This window comes from Eublepharis macularius, chromosome 9 (genome assembly GCF_028583425.1).
Source record: "Eublepharis macularius isolate TG4126 chromosome 9, MPM_Emac_v1.0, whole genome shotgun sequence".
NCBI classification, from domain to species: domain Eukaryota; kingdom Metazoa; phylum Chordata; class Lepidosauria; order Squamata; family Eublepharidae; genus Eublepharis; species Eublepharis macularius.
The window spans coordinates 24,485,716-24,502,443 of NC_072798.1; the positions used below are offsets into that span (position 1 = coordinate 24,485,716).

The window sequence follows — 16,728 nt, forward strand, 5'->3', positions numbered from 1 at the left end:
CAAGATTCTCCGCTTTAGGTCTGCTGTTCCTTTCAGGTATCTTGCTATTTTCTTAATCGCGTTCCAGTCATGATGATTAGGAGAACTTACTTTTCTGCATAAGATGCTAACAGCTACTGCTATATCAGGTCTTGTGGTTTTGCTCAAGTACAGAAGTTTTCCAATTGCTTCTCTGTATTCACCAATATTCCTAAGTGGTCGTCCATCTCTTTCTCTCAGGTAATCAGGTTCAAGTGGTATACTTGTCGCATTGCAGTTTTTCATGCCAACAGATTCTATAAAGTCCAATGTTTTTCTTTTCTGACTTAGAAGAAAGGTTCCATCTTCAAGTCTTTCTAGCTGTATTCCGAGGTAATGTTGTGCATCTCCAAGTTGCTTCACTTCTACCTCTTTGTTCAGTCCATCAACCATTTCTTTGATGTCTTGTCTGTCTTGGCAAGATATTATCAAGTCATCAACATAAATAAGAATATACTGGTATTGTCCATTTTTAACTCTGGTGTACAGACATGGTTCAGCGTTTCCTTGCTTGAATCCTTGCTTTTGTAGTAGCCCTGATATTTTGTCATACCAGGCTTTTGCTGCTTGCTTTAAGCTATATAGACCTTTGTTGAGCTTGTACACATAATCTTCCATTCCCTTGATCTGGAATCCTTCAGGTTGCTCCATATAGATTTCCTCAGATAATTCTCCGTTGAGAAAGGCTGTCTTTATATCCAGATGCTCTACTATCATGTTTCTTGATGCTGCAACACTGAGTAGTGTCCTGAACGTTGCATGGTTGATAACTGGTGCAAAAGTCTCAAAGTAGTCAGTTCCATATTCCTGGGAGAATCCTTTAGCTACTAAACGTGCTTTGTATTTCTCAATAGTTCCATCAGCATTGTGCTTGATTTTGAACACCCATTTGCATCCAACAGGTTTTCTTTCTGGGGGTAAATTTGTGAGAGTCCATACTTGTTTTGTATTTATGGATTGCAGTTCTTCTTCCATTGCTTCAATCCATTTGTCTCTTTCATCTGCAGGTAGTTTGCATATATCTTTCCAGTTCTTAGGTTCTTGGATAAGTTGCACAGTTTCACAGAATCCATACTTCTTTGGTGGGTTTCCTTTGTTGCTTCTTTCCAATCGTCTCACAGTGGTTGCTGCTTCTGTCTCCTGTGGTCCAGTCCCTGCTTCCCCTTCTGTTTGGGTAATCTCTTGAGAAGGTGGACTTGCCGGTTTCCTGGGTGTCACTGCAGGTAACCAATTGACCAATTCTACAGGAGCAGTTTCTGTATCACTTGGATCAGTTGTCACTGTGGATTCAGTTGTATTAGAAGCATGTAATAAATGGCTCTCATCCACATACACCACGTTCTGTTCTTTGACTTTGCGCTCTTGAGGATTGTAAATTCTGTATCCTCTTCCACCAGTGGCATACCCTACAATTAGTCCAACTTCAGCTCGAGGATCAAGTTTTCCTCTCCTTTCCTTTGGTATAAAAGCATAGGCCTTGGAACCAAATGCTTTGATGTGTTTCAGAGCTGGCTTCTTGCCAAACCAGGCTTCAAATGGAGTAATGCCTGTCACCTTTGAAGGTACTCTGTTGTGTAGATAAACTGCTGTGTTCACAGCTTCGGCCCATAATCCATTGGGTAATCCAGAATGTATAAGCATAGATCTGCACATTTCCTGTATAGTCCTATTCGGTCTCTCAGAACATCCATTTTGTTGTGGAGAGTGAGGTATAGTTACTTTATGTTCAGTGCCTTCAAATTGCAAAAACTTCTTAAATTCTGCATTGCAATATTCTCCACCACCATCAGTACGTTTGGCTTTGAGGAGTTTTTCCAAACTTATTCTTAACTGTGGCAACAAAAGATTTAAATTTCTCAAGCGTTTCATCTTTGCTCTTCATCAGATATACAATGCTATACCTCATTTTACTTTCAGTAAAAGTTGCAAAATATCTGTTGCTGCCAAGAGATGGCGCTAGTGGACCAACAAGATCAGAGTATACAGTCTCTAGAAGTTCCTCATTATGAGTAGTGGACTTTCCTGTGTAGCTTGGGCTAATTCCCTTTGCTTTAAGACAGGTTTCACATTTCTCTCTTGCTTTATCACAAACAGGAACAAAAATTCCACAGTCCTTTAACAACTTTTCAACACTTTGTATGCCTCCATGGCCTGTTTTTACATGCCATGAATACAAGCATTTCCTGTGATCACAAGCACCTTGGCTAGTTTGATAAATCTGTCCTTCACCAGCATCAGCAACTTCTGGTCTTTCACTAACATCCACAAAATAATGCAGTCCATTTCTCTCTTCAACAGCAAACTTAACTCCAGATTTCCTTTCAACAATTACACTTCTGCTACCCATTCTCTTCTGAAGAACCACCTCACAGTCCTTTCCCACAAGTTTCTTACTTGAGATTAAATTCTCTGCTGCTTCAGGAACAAGTGCCACATCATGTAGAGTAACATTTACTATTTCCCCTCTTGTTGTGCATAGCTTAATTGGCACCTTTCCAGTTCCTAGCACATTAAGTGGTTGTTTATTTGGTTGGAACAGTCTGGGTTTATCATCAGTATCAAGTTCAGAAAACAATTCACGATATTTGCAGATATGCCAGCAGCTTCCTGAATCGATGAGGAATAATTTCTTATCCTGAATATCTTCATCATCAAAAACTCTTTGTGCACAATCACTCCTGCCATTTCTCTGAAATCTGCCTCTAGACACACTCCCTCTGCTTCTGGATATAAAATTCCCTTTTCGGCTATAATCTCTTCTGCCACGAGATGGCACTCTTTCACCATGAGTCTCTGTACTAGGGTAACATGCATTTGATCTGCTAGCAATGGCCGCTCCATTATTCATTCGGTTTAATGCACAGTCTCTGGCCATGTGGCTCTTTCTTCCACAAGAAAAGCAGTCTGTCTGCCTCTGCATCCATTTCCCAAATTCAAAACAGTCATTCCATCAGACACAGCCTGTAAATTCCTTCCCTCTCTTGAATCCAGTTCCTCTCTTAAACTTGTCAACAATTGCTCCAGTGTTAAATTCTCTTTATGTCTCAAGAGAAGTGCTAAATTTTCATAGGTACTTGGTAAACTTTTCAGCAAGGCAACAACAACATCCTTCTCTTTTGGGGCCTCTCCGAGTTCATCCAACTCTCTTTTTTTCTTCTTCTCTAAAGAATTTTTATTAGGTGAGAACATTAATATACAACTTTCAAATAACATCTCATTATCCTTTCCCCCCACCCTTTCCCTCCCCCCTTTTTCCAGGACTTCCAACAGCTTTCCAACCCTATATCCTAATCTATTCCCAATATGTCCCCTTTTTCTGTAACTCCTTATCTCGTGTTTACTTACTCTTTTATTCAACTAAGCCCCATCTATTAACTTCAAAAATATTGTTATAAACTTAAAATCTATTATCTATTACTTTATATTAACTCCACATATATTTAAATTTAAACTAACAGTCGGATAAAATATCTACTTTAATAATTCTAACAATATCTATTAACTCTAAGTCCACTTACATTTGGGCTAACAATTAACTAATACTTCACTTCATATGGTAAAGACTCTCTTCTAATAACAAATCCATTCTAATAATTTTCAAATTGCCATAGTTCCCCCTTTACGCCCCACTTCTTTTCAAAATATGTTTTCAATCTTCCCCAGTCCATAAAAAATTCCGCTGGATTCTGATCTCTCAGCTTTCTCGTGATTTTGTCCATTTCCGCCATGTACAGCAATTTAAGCATCCAATCTTCAATAGTTGGTATTTCTTGCACCTTCCATTTTTGCGCATATAAAAGTCTTGCTGCCGTCGTCATATAAAATAATAGTGTTAGGTATTGAGTAGGAACATCTTCCATGCTTAAGTTCAATAGCAATAGTTCTGGGTTCTTCTTTATTTGAATCTGCAATATCTCATTTATTACTTCTATAATATCTCCCCAGAACTGTCTGGCTATTTCACATGTCCACGTATGATACAATGATCCTTCATGCTTTTTACATTTCCAGCATTTATCTGACATATTAGCGTTTCCAAGCACAATCTTCTTTGGTGTTAAATACCATCTATAGATCATTTTATAAACATTCTCTTTAATACTGGTACAAGTTGAAATCTTCAGTGTAGTTTTCCATAAATATTCCCATGATTCCATTGTTATTTCTTTATGACAATTGATTGCCCACTTCACCATCTGTACTTTGACCGTCTCATCCTCTGTATACCACTTCAAAAGTATTTTGTAAATTTTAGATATCTTCTTTTTGCTTTCTTGTAGTATAGTCTCTTCCAACTCTGAGTTTTCCCATTTAATTCCTTCTTTTGAACAATCCGAATTATAAAGATCTCTGATCTGTCTATATTGGAACCATCCATAACAAGAAGATAACTCTTCCTCCGATTTAATTCTTATCATTTTCTGTTCCATAATCAATATCTCTTTATATGGTAAACATTGTTCTTCGTTGTAGATAGCTCTCGGATCAATCACTTCAAACGGTACCACCCAACTCTCTATACAGTTTCATAAACCTTTGCAATTGAGCAGGTATAGAATCCCCTTCTTTAATTTTAAAATCAAACAATTCTGTTTTAAGATAGAAGACCTTGGTTGAGGTCTGTCCTTCATAATGTTTCTTTAAAGCTTCAAGCATCTCTTTTGCAGTATCAAAGGTATGCAAGTCCTGGACTTCATAATGAGCTACTGAGGTCATAATTAATGTTTTGGCTAGAGCATTTTTCCTGGTGAATTCAAGTTTTATTTGAGGATCAGCTGGGATGTCTGCAGTTAGAATGTCCTCAGCATTATGCATTTCAAGTTGGGTTTTTAATAATGCCAGCCACCAAGTAAAGTTGTTTTTATTTAAGTGAGGCATATTAAGATTTCCTAGGCTGACTTGAAAGGGCTTTGGATTACTCACGACTCCCTCGTTTGATGAACTCATCTTTCAGCTGTGAGGATTCAGGCACACATGGAGTTAACGATCTCCTTTGTTCTCTGCTGCCATCTGCTGGCTCTGTTTCAGTCTCCGCTCCGAGGGTAAAAGGAAAAAAAACCCTCTAAATAGTTCTCAGCTGCCGTTTCCTCAGTGCAGACCGGTTTTAAGAAACTTTTAAAGACAGCAAGATCTTTAAAATAGTCTCCTTTTCCCAGTTACAACTGAATGCATCAAAAAAAGGTTTGTTAGGAAAAAAAATCTGAGCCTTTGTGCCTATCTAGCCTAGTATCTCTTTAAAGATCCATTAGAAATAGTTTGCATTGCAAAAACAAACCAACAAACAAAATAGCAACCAAAACCATCACAACCATCCTCTGCTACCACTTTGTTGGGAGAAAAAGGTTAAAAATAGATTTAAATCAGAGGTGCAATGGATCTTGAATCAATAGAGAGTCAGCACACGAGTTTAGCTTTTAAAAAACATTTACTTCTAAAGGGAAAAGGGTCACAGGTTGCCTACAAAACAACAAAGCCTGGAGCTACATTTTTCCTTACTGTTTACAACAAAGAGCTGGGATAACAGAATGGAGAATCGTCTTCTTCCTCCTCCTTCTTGACCCTGAAAGGACAGTCACCTGACCTGTTGACCAATAACAGTTTACAAACACTCTCAAGTTTCCCGGGCTTGCAGATTATTGGCTTTGTGCCAGGTTCCCTTTCCAGGTCAATCTAAACAATAGCATGGTAGGTAAACACATTAACCCCATAATGACTGAATCTCAGACCTTGCAACACACATATATTCCAACACAATCCAGGCCGAAATGGGTTCAAAATGGCCATTTCCGGCACAGTTTGGCCTGAATTGGGCCCCAAACAGCCCAGATTAGGTCAGTGCTGGACAGGGGAGGGGTCCCCTGCCAGACACTGACCCAATCTAGGTGGTTTTGGTCCTGACAGCCAAAACGCCTGGATCAGGCCTAAAACAGCTTGGACCACCCAGCAATGACCCGATCCAGGCCGTTTCTACCCCGATCCTGGCAAAAAATGGTCCCAAGTGGCCATTTTTGGCCACTTTGGCCCCGGGTAGGAGCCGAAATGGCCAGGATCGGGTCGGTGCTGGGCGGGGGAACCCTCCCCTGCCTGGCACCAACCTGGTCCCAGCAGTTCCAGCCCTGCCCAGCACCAACCCAATCCCAGCTGTTTTGGCCCCGATCCAGGCTGAAAATGGCCATTTGGGGCCCATTTTGGTCTGGATCAAGGCCAAAACAGCTGCAATCTGGTCGGTGCCGGCCAGGGGAGGGTTCTCCTGCCCAGCACCGACACGATCTGGGCTGTTTTGGCCCCAATCGAGGCTGAAAAGGCCCTAAATGGCCAAAAGTTAGGTGGGTGGGGCCACTTGACTGTTGTGGGAACTGCCAGAACAGTGTTCCGGTGCGTTCCCCCTCCAAATGAGCCCTGGTTGTTGATGTATGGGTGAGAAACTAATGTTATGACTAAGTTATATATAGTGTTTTAACATTTTTTTTTAGTTTCTTAGTAATTTTTTCTGTTTCTTAGTAATTAATTTGTGTTAATTACTGTGAAATTACTGGTACATTTTGACAAAAATGCCCAGAAAGGCCTTAATTGAATATTAAATTGAAGACCATATAAATTAATCTTGTGTATAAACTTTCTGTGTTTAATATAGGTTGCTGTTGGCTACAATGGTTTTCCAAGGGGGACAATGAACAATTTATTTGTGAACAAAGATGACGGTAGTTTGGATCAAAGCAGAATCGTTTGTGCTGAAGCTAATGCACTCATACTTAGGTAAGAAACTGTAAACTATTTCAAAGAAAAGCACTTCTCTCATTACTTTTAATTAAATAATAAAGTGTTTTAGAAATTATTTATTTCCACAACATTTGAGATTTTTTTTGTAAATAGAAAATCATCATAAACAAATGTTTCTTAAATACTCGGCTACTGTAGGGTTATAGAGTTGAGTTTTTCTTTAGAGTTTTTTAGAGCTGAAAATGCCACATCAGTGGCAAACAGATTGTCAGCCATTTATGAGCTGAAGCTAGGGTTGCCAGCCTCCAGGTGGTAGCTGGAAATCTCCCGGAATTACAACTGATCTCCAGGCAACAGAGACCAGTTCCCCTGGAGAAAATGGCTGCTATGAAGGGTGAACTCTATGGTATTATACCCCACTGAGGCTGCTCCCCTCCCCAAATCCCACCCTCTCCAAGCTCCACCCCCCAAATCTTCAGGAATTTCCCACTCTGGATCTGGCAACTGTAGCTGAAGCTGAATCAGGCTGCCAGCCATATAAATCTCATGGAGAACTTTTCATCTAGGCTATGATTACTTGGATAATTTTGGCTGGATTTTCCATGCAGCATCAGTTAAGCCCAGGGACCATTGTAATGATACTGAAGTGACAGTCATCTGTAAATGCACATCAGCCTTGAAGAAGTCTTAGCATTGCTATCATGTTCCTTTGCAGATTCCCTTCTGAACTAGCCAAGGTATTCTAGATCTATTTTGAGGGCTCCGAAACATATTGCTTTGGAGGATTTTCAGTCCCAAACTTTTGGGAAGGAATTGGGTAGAAATTTAATTAATGTGTGTGTAAATAAATAATATAATTCTGAACTCTGTTAAACTCAAACATGATTAAACAACTCAAGCAAGGCTTAGGGCCTCACTCAGTTCTCAAGGGCTTCCATTAAATTGTATGGAACAGTGCCAGTGGGCTGTAATAAATAAGTGTAGTTGGGAAAAGGACAGTTCATCTACGGTCTTCCTGTGCAGTCCCACATGGGACTGCGCACGCGCAGGCCTGCCGACTTCGGAGATTTTTATAGCTCAAAACCACTAGGGGGCACCCTCGCCTCTCAATGCGCATTCGCGGCCGTCTTCCCGCCGAAAACAGCTCCTAAGAGGCGGGGCGCCCCCGACGTACCCTCAGTTCCTCTTTTGCTGCCGACTTGAATGGTTCTTGCTCACTCTACTTCTCTGGAAAGCGTTCATCGTAATCTGTGAGAATGTCAGAGAAAGCATTATTCAAAAGGTGTACTTCCTGTGATCGAAAAATGACAAAATCCGACGGTCACTCTACTTGCCTGTATTGTTTAGGGGAAACCCACAACTCACAGGCCTGTAAGTACTGCCGCACCTTCACTCCGAAGGCCAGGGCAGAGCGGGCAGGTAGACTTCAAGCCTATTTGTGGCGGCGTGCCCTGGCGGTTACTGACCCTCCTCCAATGGGAAAATCCCCCGCGCAAGGGACAGCTAACACTCCGACGTCGAGGTCCTCTGAAAAATCACCTTGTTCCCGCCAATCACCTGCCCACACTAGCTCGTGACCGCTGAACCCGACAACACTGGTTTGGGGTTCTTCGGAACCGACCGCTCCTACCTTGTCGGATCTGATTTCGAAGTCGAGACCAGCTTCGGAACCACCGCAGTCTATGTTGGGTGATCGTTCTTGGAGGGATGGCTCCAAGATGCCTACTCTTTCGGAGCTGAGAACTCCCTGGAGTGGGTCTAAGTCGGATCATCGCAGTAGCTCTTCACGGAAGGCTTTGGTTCCGATGGGATCCTTGGAACCATCTGCTCCAGTTCTGGAGAGAAAAACGAAAAAGAAGCGTCAGTCTTCTAAATCTGACAAGCAAATTTTTGAGAGCGTCATTACTCTGCAACAGGCTACGGACCAACAGGCACCTGGATCCGAGCCGCTGGAGAAGAGACACTGTGGTTCTGCAGACAGAGTCTCCCCTCGGGGAACTCCAAGGTCTGACAGGTTTTGTGAACCGGAGGTCGTCCCGCTTGAGAAACCCCCAACACCATCGGGGATACAGCACTCGCCCTCTCGTGATTCCTGATCTTCGCATTCTTCTCACACTCCGAGGGGTCGTACGGAACTGACGGAGACCTCACGCCGTATGGAGGGGTATAGCTCTTACTCCAGACGAAGGCATTCTGCGGTGAGCCCACCACACTGTTACTACAGAGAGGGCTCCTATGGGTCAGACCATGGAACCAGGAGATGATCGAGGTCACCTTCCGTGCACGCCAGTTCCTCGGTGGGTTCCAGAAGGACTCCTGGGCTGTCGGATACTGAGTATGAAACTTACACTCAATATGAAAGGTCCTACGACTCTCCTCCTTCTGATTCACCTGACAGAGTGATCGGTCCATCAGAGGAGGCTTCCCCGACAGATGATTTCCGCGGGTATAATGATCTCCTTCAACGCATGGCGAAGGCGCTCGAGATTGAAGTGGCGTCTACGGAACCATGCTCAACAGATAAAATACTGAAGCACATCTACTCGGGTTCGACTCCGACGGTGGCCTTCCCTATGATCGAGGGTTTCGTGGACCTCTTGTCAGGTCTGAATTTGAAGCCAGCATCGACTCCTGCCGCTAATAAAAAAGTGGAAAATTTATATAGAATGAAGGATGACCAATGCCCATTCCTATCTCTTCACCCGCCTCCGTCTTTACTTGTAACTGAAGTCATGCAGGCGAAACCGAAGCAAGGTTCCCTATCGGTTCCATCAGATAAGGAGAGTAGGAAGATCAACTCTCTAGGAAGGAAAGTTTATACTTCAGCAGCATTTGGAATTAAAATTGCTAATTTTGCCGTGATGATGTCTGCCTACCAATTGTTACTCTGGACGAAAGTAGCAACATTTGTACCTCAGCTACCTGATGACCAAAAAGTTTTTCTTAGAGTCATTCAAGTGGAGGCGATTCGTTTATCACGCCACCAAATTAATGTGAGCAGAAACTTGGCGGATACTTCAGCCAGAGCTCTTCTATCAGCCTTAGTTTTACGTAGATTTTCTTGGTTGAGAACCACTGCCTTACCAGCGGAAACTAGAAGCAAGGTCGAGGACCTTCCATTTGAAGGACAGACCCTTTTTTCGGATAGAACGGATGAGTACCTGTCCAAGAAACGCAAAGACAGACTTACGGCACGGTCTTACGGTGTTCTGCATCAACATCAGCCACCTCGATCTCAATATAGGTCGTATGCTAGAGGTCGACAGCACCGTTTCCACCCCTATTATGGGTATGGCTACCAACTGCAGCGCCAGTATCGGAGCCCACATTCTACCTTTCGAAGAGGAGGCAGGGCAATAAAAATAGACAGGGAAATAATCAACATCAACCTAAAGATTTGGCGCATTCTCAGAAACAGTTCTGACAATTACAGGGTCCTGACCCCTTGTTTGGGGACAGGCTGTCTGCATTTTTTTCTGAATGGTGGCGTGTTACAGTTAGTGAAAGTTGGATATAAAATTGAGTTTTTTCAGTGGCCTGGTCTCCGGCTCCCAATTTTTTCTTCACAGAAACCCCAGAATGAAGTAGTGTCTGAACTCTCAGCTCTTCTCAAGAAGGGGGCTATTGAGGAGGTGACGGATACTTCCTCTCCCCATGGGCTTTACTTGAATCTTTTCGTGGTAGAAAAGAAAGATGGGGGTCTTCGCCCTATCTTGGACCTGCGGGAATTAAATCCGTAAGGGTCCGGAAATTCAAGATGACCACATTACAAATGGTCTTAGCTTTACTACCCACTAATAGTTGGTTTGGGGTTCTAGACCTCAAGGATGCATATTTCCATATATCCATCTTTCTGGAACATAGACAATTTCTTCGGTTTACTTATGGCACTCATATTTTCCAATACCGTGTCCTCCCTTTTGGGCTGTCCACTGCCCCCAGGGTATTTACCAAATGCATGGCTGTGGTTATTGCCTTCCTTAGAACACAAGGTTGCTGTATCTTTCCTTACCTTGATGATTGGCTGATTGTTGGTCAGTCGGAGGAGGATGTGAGCAATCAAATTGCTATTACCCTATCTACCTGTTTAAAATTGGGGTTATTTGTTAACCAAAAGAAGTCAAAGCTCCACCCCTCTAGGGTTACCCGGTTTGTTGGGGCCGTTATTGATGGTATACGGGATGCTGGTTTTCTACCTGAGGACAGAGCGCTTAAGATTAAAGCGCTTATTACGAAGTTTAAGAAGTGTAGGTTTCAACCAGCTAGGCTTATCCAGGTGCTTTTGGGATACATGGCCACTACTACGGCTGTAATCTCTTTAGCGAGACTTTGTATGCGGCCTTTACAGCTTTGGTTTTCCAAGGCTTTTTTCCCTGAGAAGGATTCCCAGAACAGGAGACTTAGTATTCCCCGGAGAGTCCTCCTTTCTCTGGACTGGTGGTTGCAGGATTCCAACCTTTTTGGAGGGATAAACTTTGGCTATAAGCAGCCTGAGATCTCGGTCACTACAGACGCATCTACATTAGGCTGGGGTGCTCATTGTCAGGGATCCTATGCTCATGGCATGTGGGAGGAATCAGAGTGTGAGGAGCACATCAGTCTTCTCGAATTGAGAGCTGTTTATTATGCCCTGGTTTCGTTCTCTGATTTGGTTCAGAATAAGACAGTTCAAATCCTAACTGATAACACTACTACAATGTTTTATCTGAATAAACGGGGGTACAATGTCTCAAGTGTTATGCGAGGAATCAGTAAAAATTTGGAGTTGGTTTATCGACCACTCGGTCTGGCTTCTGGCAGTTCATATACCGGGCATTGATAATTTCACGGCTGACCATCTTAGTAGACTTTGGGGGGACAACCATGAGTGGTCCCTTCACAACGCGTATTTACATCCTGTCTTTTCAGAATGGGGATTCCCAGACTTAGACCTTTTTGCATCAGAGGAGAACTGCAAGACTCCCTGTTATTGTTCCAGAGGAGGCGTCGGCCTCGAGTCTCTTGGGGACGCGTTTCAGTTAAACTGGTCCAGTCACCTTCATTACATTTTCTCTCCATTTCCCCTGTTAGCCAGAGTACTCTCCAAGTTCCACCTGTCTCAAGAGATTTCCCTACCTGTATTTTTTAAAGATCACTCCTCAGAGGTGGAGAGGTCCCTTCATGCACTGGATGTTCGTAGGGCTCTCCTTTTTTACTTGGATAGGGTGAAGCCTTTTAGAAAGGATTCCTACCTTTTCGTTTGTTTTGTGGGTCCAAGGAAAGGGATGAGAGCTAATCCTCAGACTTTGGCTCGCTGGGTAGTCCAGGCTATTCTGTTAAGTTATAAATGTGCTAACTTACCTTGTCCCTTGGAGGTGCATGCTCACTCCACCAGGTCTCAAGCATCTTCTGCAGCGCTCCTGAGAGGTGTCCCTCTGCAAGACATCAGCAAAGCTGCAACTTGGGCTTCAGCGGACACGTTTGTCAGGCATTACACCCTGGATGTCCTGGACAGGAAGGAAACGATAGTGGGTACAGCTGTCCTACAATCAATCTTCCTGCAGTGATACTACAGTGCCTACCACCCAGGTGTTTAAGCTTTGTAATCTCCCATGTGGGACTGCACAGGAAGACCGTAGATGAAAATCAGTGTTTCTTACCTGTAACTGTTGTTCATCTAGGTCTTCCGTGCAGGCACACATACCCTCCCTCCTTCCCCGCTAATTCTCTTGGTACTTACCTTGTAGTGCGGCGACAAAAGAGGACTGAGGGTACGTCGGGGGCGCCCCGCCTTTTAAGAGCCGTTTTCAGTGGGAAGACGGCCGCGCATGTGCATTGAGAGGCAAGGGCGCCCCCTAGTGGTTTTGAGCTATAAAAATCTCCAAAGTCGGCAGGCCTGTGCGTGCACAGTCCCATGTGTGCCTGCATGGAAGACCTAGATGAACAACAGTTACAGGTAAGAAACACTGTTTTTCCTAAATCTGAGGTCACCAAATTCAATAGGCTTACCATCCTGGTACTTGTGAGAATAGCTCTGTATTTTCTCTCATATGGATGAATGGTTGCCATTCAGTCCTACAGAATAATGTAAAATGCTATATACAAAGACACCTTTGTAATGGTCGGAGAGCAGCAATGTTACCCCATGGGGTGATAGAAAACGGTAGTGAAAAATAATGCCAAAATGCAAAGTGTGTTAACATTTTTGAAAGGACATAACATTGTGAAAATCGGGTGCTTTATTCTTGTTCAGAGTGGGTTTGACCAGGAATAAAGGGGATATAGTAGGACAGTAAAAGTCATGTAATAAACAGACCTTCCTCCCTCATGATATCAAGAGGCATTTTTCCATTTGGGGCCTAAAGCATTCTCTGTGTATAGAGTATATGACACTGTTCTTCTCTCCTGAGAGGGCATTGGGGGACATCCAGGCCTGGTAATAAAAATTTGAGTGGTGGGCTGTAAAAGGGAGACCATAATTCTGGCTACTGTGAATCATCTGTGTGTGGATCAAGTGGAGGTAGTGAAAACAAGGTAAAGTGAAAATGGAAGACCAACCTTTTGCCATAGCACTAGGTGATCAATAAGGAATCTCTAAAGGGATGGACAGGAAGGAAGTGGAAGCTAATCCAGGACTTCTCTTATACTTTGCTGCTCCACCCTGGTTTTGGTCCAGCCCCAGCATCTGAACTTTGCCAGCCATTGGAGGAACTACTAAGAAACATGCAAAAATATACATATTTATCTCTGTGTGTCTTTATTTTATTTATTTTAGAGCATTTTATTTAGAGCATTTTAGTTAGGCCGAATGCATGTCTGAGTGCTTAAAAGAGTCTCTGTTTGTGCATGTGGATGACAGGGAGAAAAACAGTTATCATGAGCTGTTTCTAAAAGATACTTTCAAGGGAGCAATATTCATGCCTGATGATTAAACATGGACACGAACCACAAAAAACCTGAACGATGGGGTTCGTGGGGTTTTCATGAACCAGGAACCACAAACTGGTGCAAGTTCACGAACTGATTCATGGTTCGTGGAGTTTAAATGCCCCTTTCCAGCCACTTAGCAGCAGGGAAAGGGGCATTTGATCGTTTAAAGGGCCCTTTCCTGCTGCTTGCAAGCGGCAGAGCCCTTTAAACAGCCCACCCCCCAGCCCAGGGTGGTGGAGGCCATGATCCAGCTGCCCTTCCAGCCCGTGGCCTCCTCCTGTGAGGGGCAGGAAGGCTGTTTTTGGCATTTTCAGCCGCTGCGCGGGCTTGCAAAGTGGCAGACGAGGCTGGTAACGGTCTCCCTGCCCCTTAAATGGCTGCAGCAGGCCTGCAGGGCAGTGGAGGAGGCCGAAAACGGCCTCCCCGCCCCTCAAATGGCCACCACAGCACCTGGCAGCTGATAGTTTAAAGGGATCTACCACTTGCAAGCGGCAGGAAAAGTTTAAATGGCCATTTCCCTGGGGAAATGACCATTTAAACTGCCCCTTTAATACGAACCAAACGAACCAATAGACCAGTTCGTGGAAATTCATGGAAACGAGCTTCCACGAACCGCTGGTTTGTGAACCACGAACCAAGCGGCTTCATGGATTTTTTTGGTTCATATTTAGGTTCATGCCCATCTCTACTGATGATACATGAAAATGTAATATGAGGATTGAAATATTTGGAACTCTCTCTGAGATGCAAATCAAAATAATGTGGCTTATCTGCAAAACACTTGTGGCCCCATGAAATGTCCAAACTGCTCATGTAGAATTAGTTGTCTATGTGTATGTCGAATAGGAGTGTTAGTGTTCAAATGTTTGTGGTTTGACCACAGGGGCAAAAGTTTATGCATACTGTCATAAAGTATCACTGAGATTACTGAAATAACAAATTCATTCTATTGGATGCAAACAACAACTTTAAACAATTGTCTTTTATTATCTTTTCTAGGCCCGACGACACTCTTGGTGGTGCAGAGTTAATTACCTTAAAAAAACCTTGCATTAACTGTGTACGTCTAATTGAAGAAAAGGGGCTTAAGAGAATCATTTGGCCAAAAAGGTAAGGTCGAAAAGGAATTCTTTCATGAGGAAAAAGTAACTTTCCATGATTGGAAGAGTGCTTTGGGATATAATCTTAAACAAATGAACACACAAATGTGCAACACATACAAACAAAGCTTTTGAAACACTTTGCATATCCATAACAGTATCTGTCACAAATTACTGCTACATATATATAATATATGAGTTTGTAGTGCTGAAATGTCAATCAGGTACAGATTACTAAATTATATTGTCTTAATTTAATAAGAACTATGCCTAGAAATCCAGTTTTTACTAATTAATTTTTATTGTTGTATTATTTTCAGCGAAAGCCAGCTGTAGATGGAGCAGAACAATTACGCTGAATGATTCTACTCATTTGTCAAGTAACAAATCTGCAGATGCAACGACAGTGCTTTGACAAAAGGTGGCACAAAGAGATGCCAGACGATTATATTATTGTTCATAACAATTTTAGACATCTTAAGAAAAGTAGTAAAAATTCTCCATAAGATCAATAGGTTGATTTAAAATCTGTTTTTTTCCTTTGTAGAAAGCATAGTGAGATGTAGAGGCTTGTGGGTGATAAGTTTGGAGCTGCCATGGTTCCTTCTCTGTATGTTTGCATGGCAAAGGACACATGGCTGCAGTAGGGGGCTCAAACACGTTTGTTCCCTTCCTCGTATTCTGCACTTGGGTGGCAGTGGGATGACATCAGAGAAGTGCACTGGCTGCTTCCATATATGACTGGTATAGGAGTGTCATTGTGATGCTGCTCTGCAATTGGTGGATTTCAATTTGGTTGCCATGAACTCAAGTTGCTATTCTCTCTGAGCTTTGGCACTAGGTCTTTATGTATTTTCTGTCTGCCATGTTAAATGGGACACCAACTAGCAGTACTAGTACTAGTACCTGAAGAATAGGCAACTCATCTCTCTCCCTGGCTCAGTTCAGATGACACATGAAAACAAGGCTTAATTTAACCACCATGAATGTGCTTTTCTGAATGTAGAGCTGTACCAATCTGTTGTGTGGGTATAGCTTGATGCACAGCACTACCTCTCAGAGGGGTTGTCATGAGTGATTGGAAGGCCTTCCATGGCACTCTTGAAGCTCCTTTTGCCACCAAGATGCTGTTTTTAATCATAGGTATTCATCATACTCACATATGTTCCTGTGCAGTTTTCATACTCTGTAGAGTTCAGCAGCTGGTCAAGAAAAGTACAGGGCTGCTTTTAATCCTGACAACTTCATTAGTGTAGCTGAAAAAATAATAGATTTATTGGTCTTCTAATCTTGAACAAGGGACCAGTTTGGGACTTGAAACTTTGCTTTGAGAAATTAATGAACATTATCAAGCTGTATAATCACTTTGGGGACCAATCATGTTATTCAGAGATCAGTCACATGCTAAAGTTAGAAATATTTATCTGTTTCTGTCATCTCTATAAAAAAAGTGTCATATAAAGGGCTGAATCAGGATTCTGTTGGGGCGTTCTAGTTAGAGATTTTAGGTGAGATAACTCTGTGCGTGTTGGGCTTCAGAATTTTGAATGGCATTCTGTCAGCTAGCTAAAATTTGATTTGCCTTAAGAATTAATGTATTTATCTAAATGTGAGAAATGTTAGGAGATCTGATTTTTACTGCTTGTGTTTTTTCTGTAACTAGTGAATTAATTAACACGTATATATCTGTCAAATTCTTACATAATAAAGTGAGTTATGTCTTATTTCAATAAAAGTCATCAACTCAGACTTTCTGCTTGTTCTGCTGGCAATAGATCAAGCACCCAGACACACCGTATTTCATCTCTCTATATAAAGACAAGTGTCCTGACTGACACATCAACACCCAGCCCAAACCCCTGGACCTAGAAACTTGAAATTTGAGGAAAACATTCCTTTCGTGGTGTAAACACCCAGTAAGAAGGGACTATAAGAAATTTGCCTCCTAAGGGGGTAGAAAGGGGTAAAATGTGTTTTCCCA

General features: G+C 42.6%; 1 protein-coding gene across 2 annotated transcripts in view; it reads left to right on the forward strand.

Annotated features, from left to right (window-relative positions):
* Positions 1-16,433, forward strand: part of LOC129335415 (cytidine and dCMP deaminase domain-containing protein 1-like) — a 92,483-nt gene extending 76,050 nt beyond the window's left edge. Inside the window, exons 14-16 of one of the 2 annotated variants that reach the window (XM_054987868.1) lie at positions 6,653-6,774; positions 14,647-14,757; positions 15,068-16,433. In XM_054987868.1, the coding sequence (XP_054843843.1) occupies positions 6,653-6,774; positions 14,647-14,757; positions 15,068-15,083 (249 nt within the window). In that variant the 3' untranslated portion in view covers positions 15,084-16,433. Of the gene's footprint in view, positions 1-6,652; positions 6,775-14,646; positions 14,758-15,067 lie in introns of those variants that run through there. The other variant, XM_054987869.1, reaches the window with a different exon arrangement.
* The last annotated feature ends 295 nt before the right edge of the window (positions 16,434-16,728 follow it).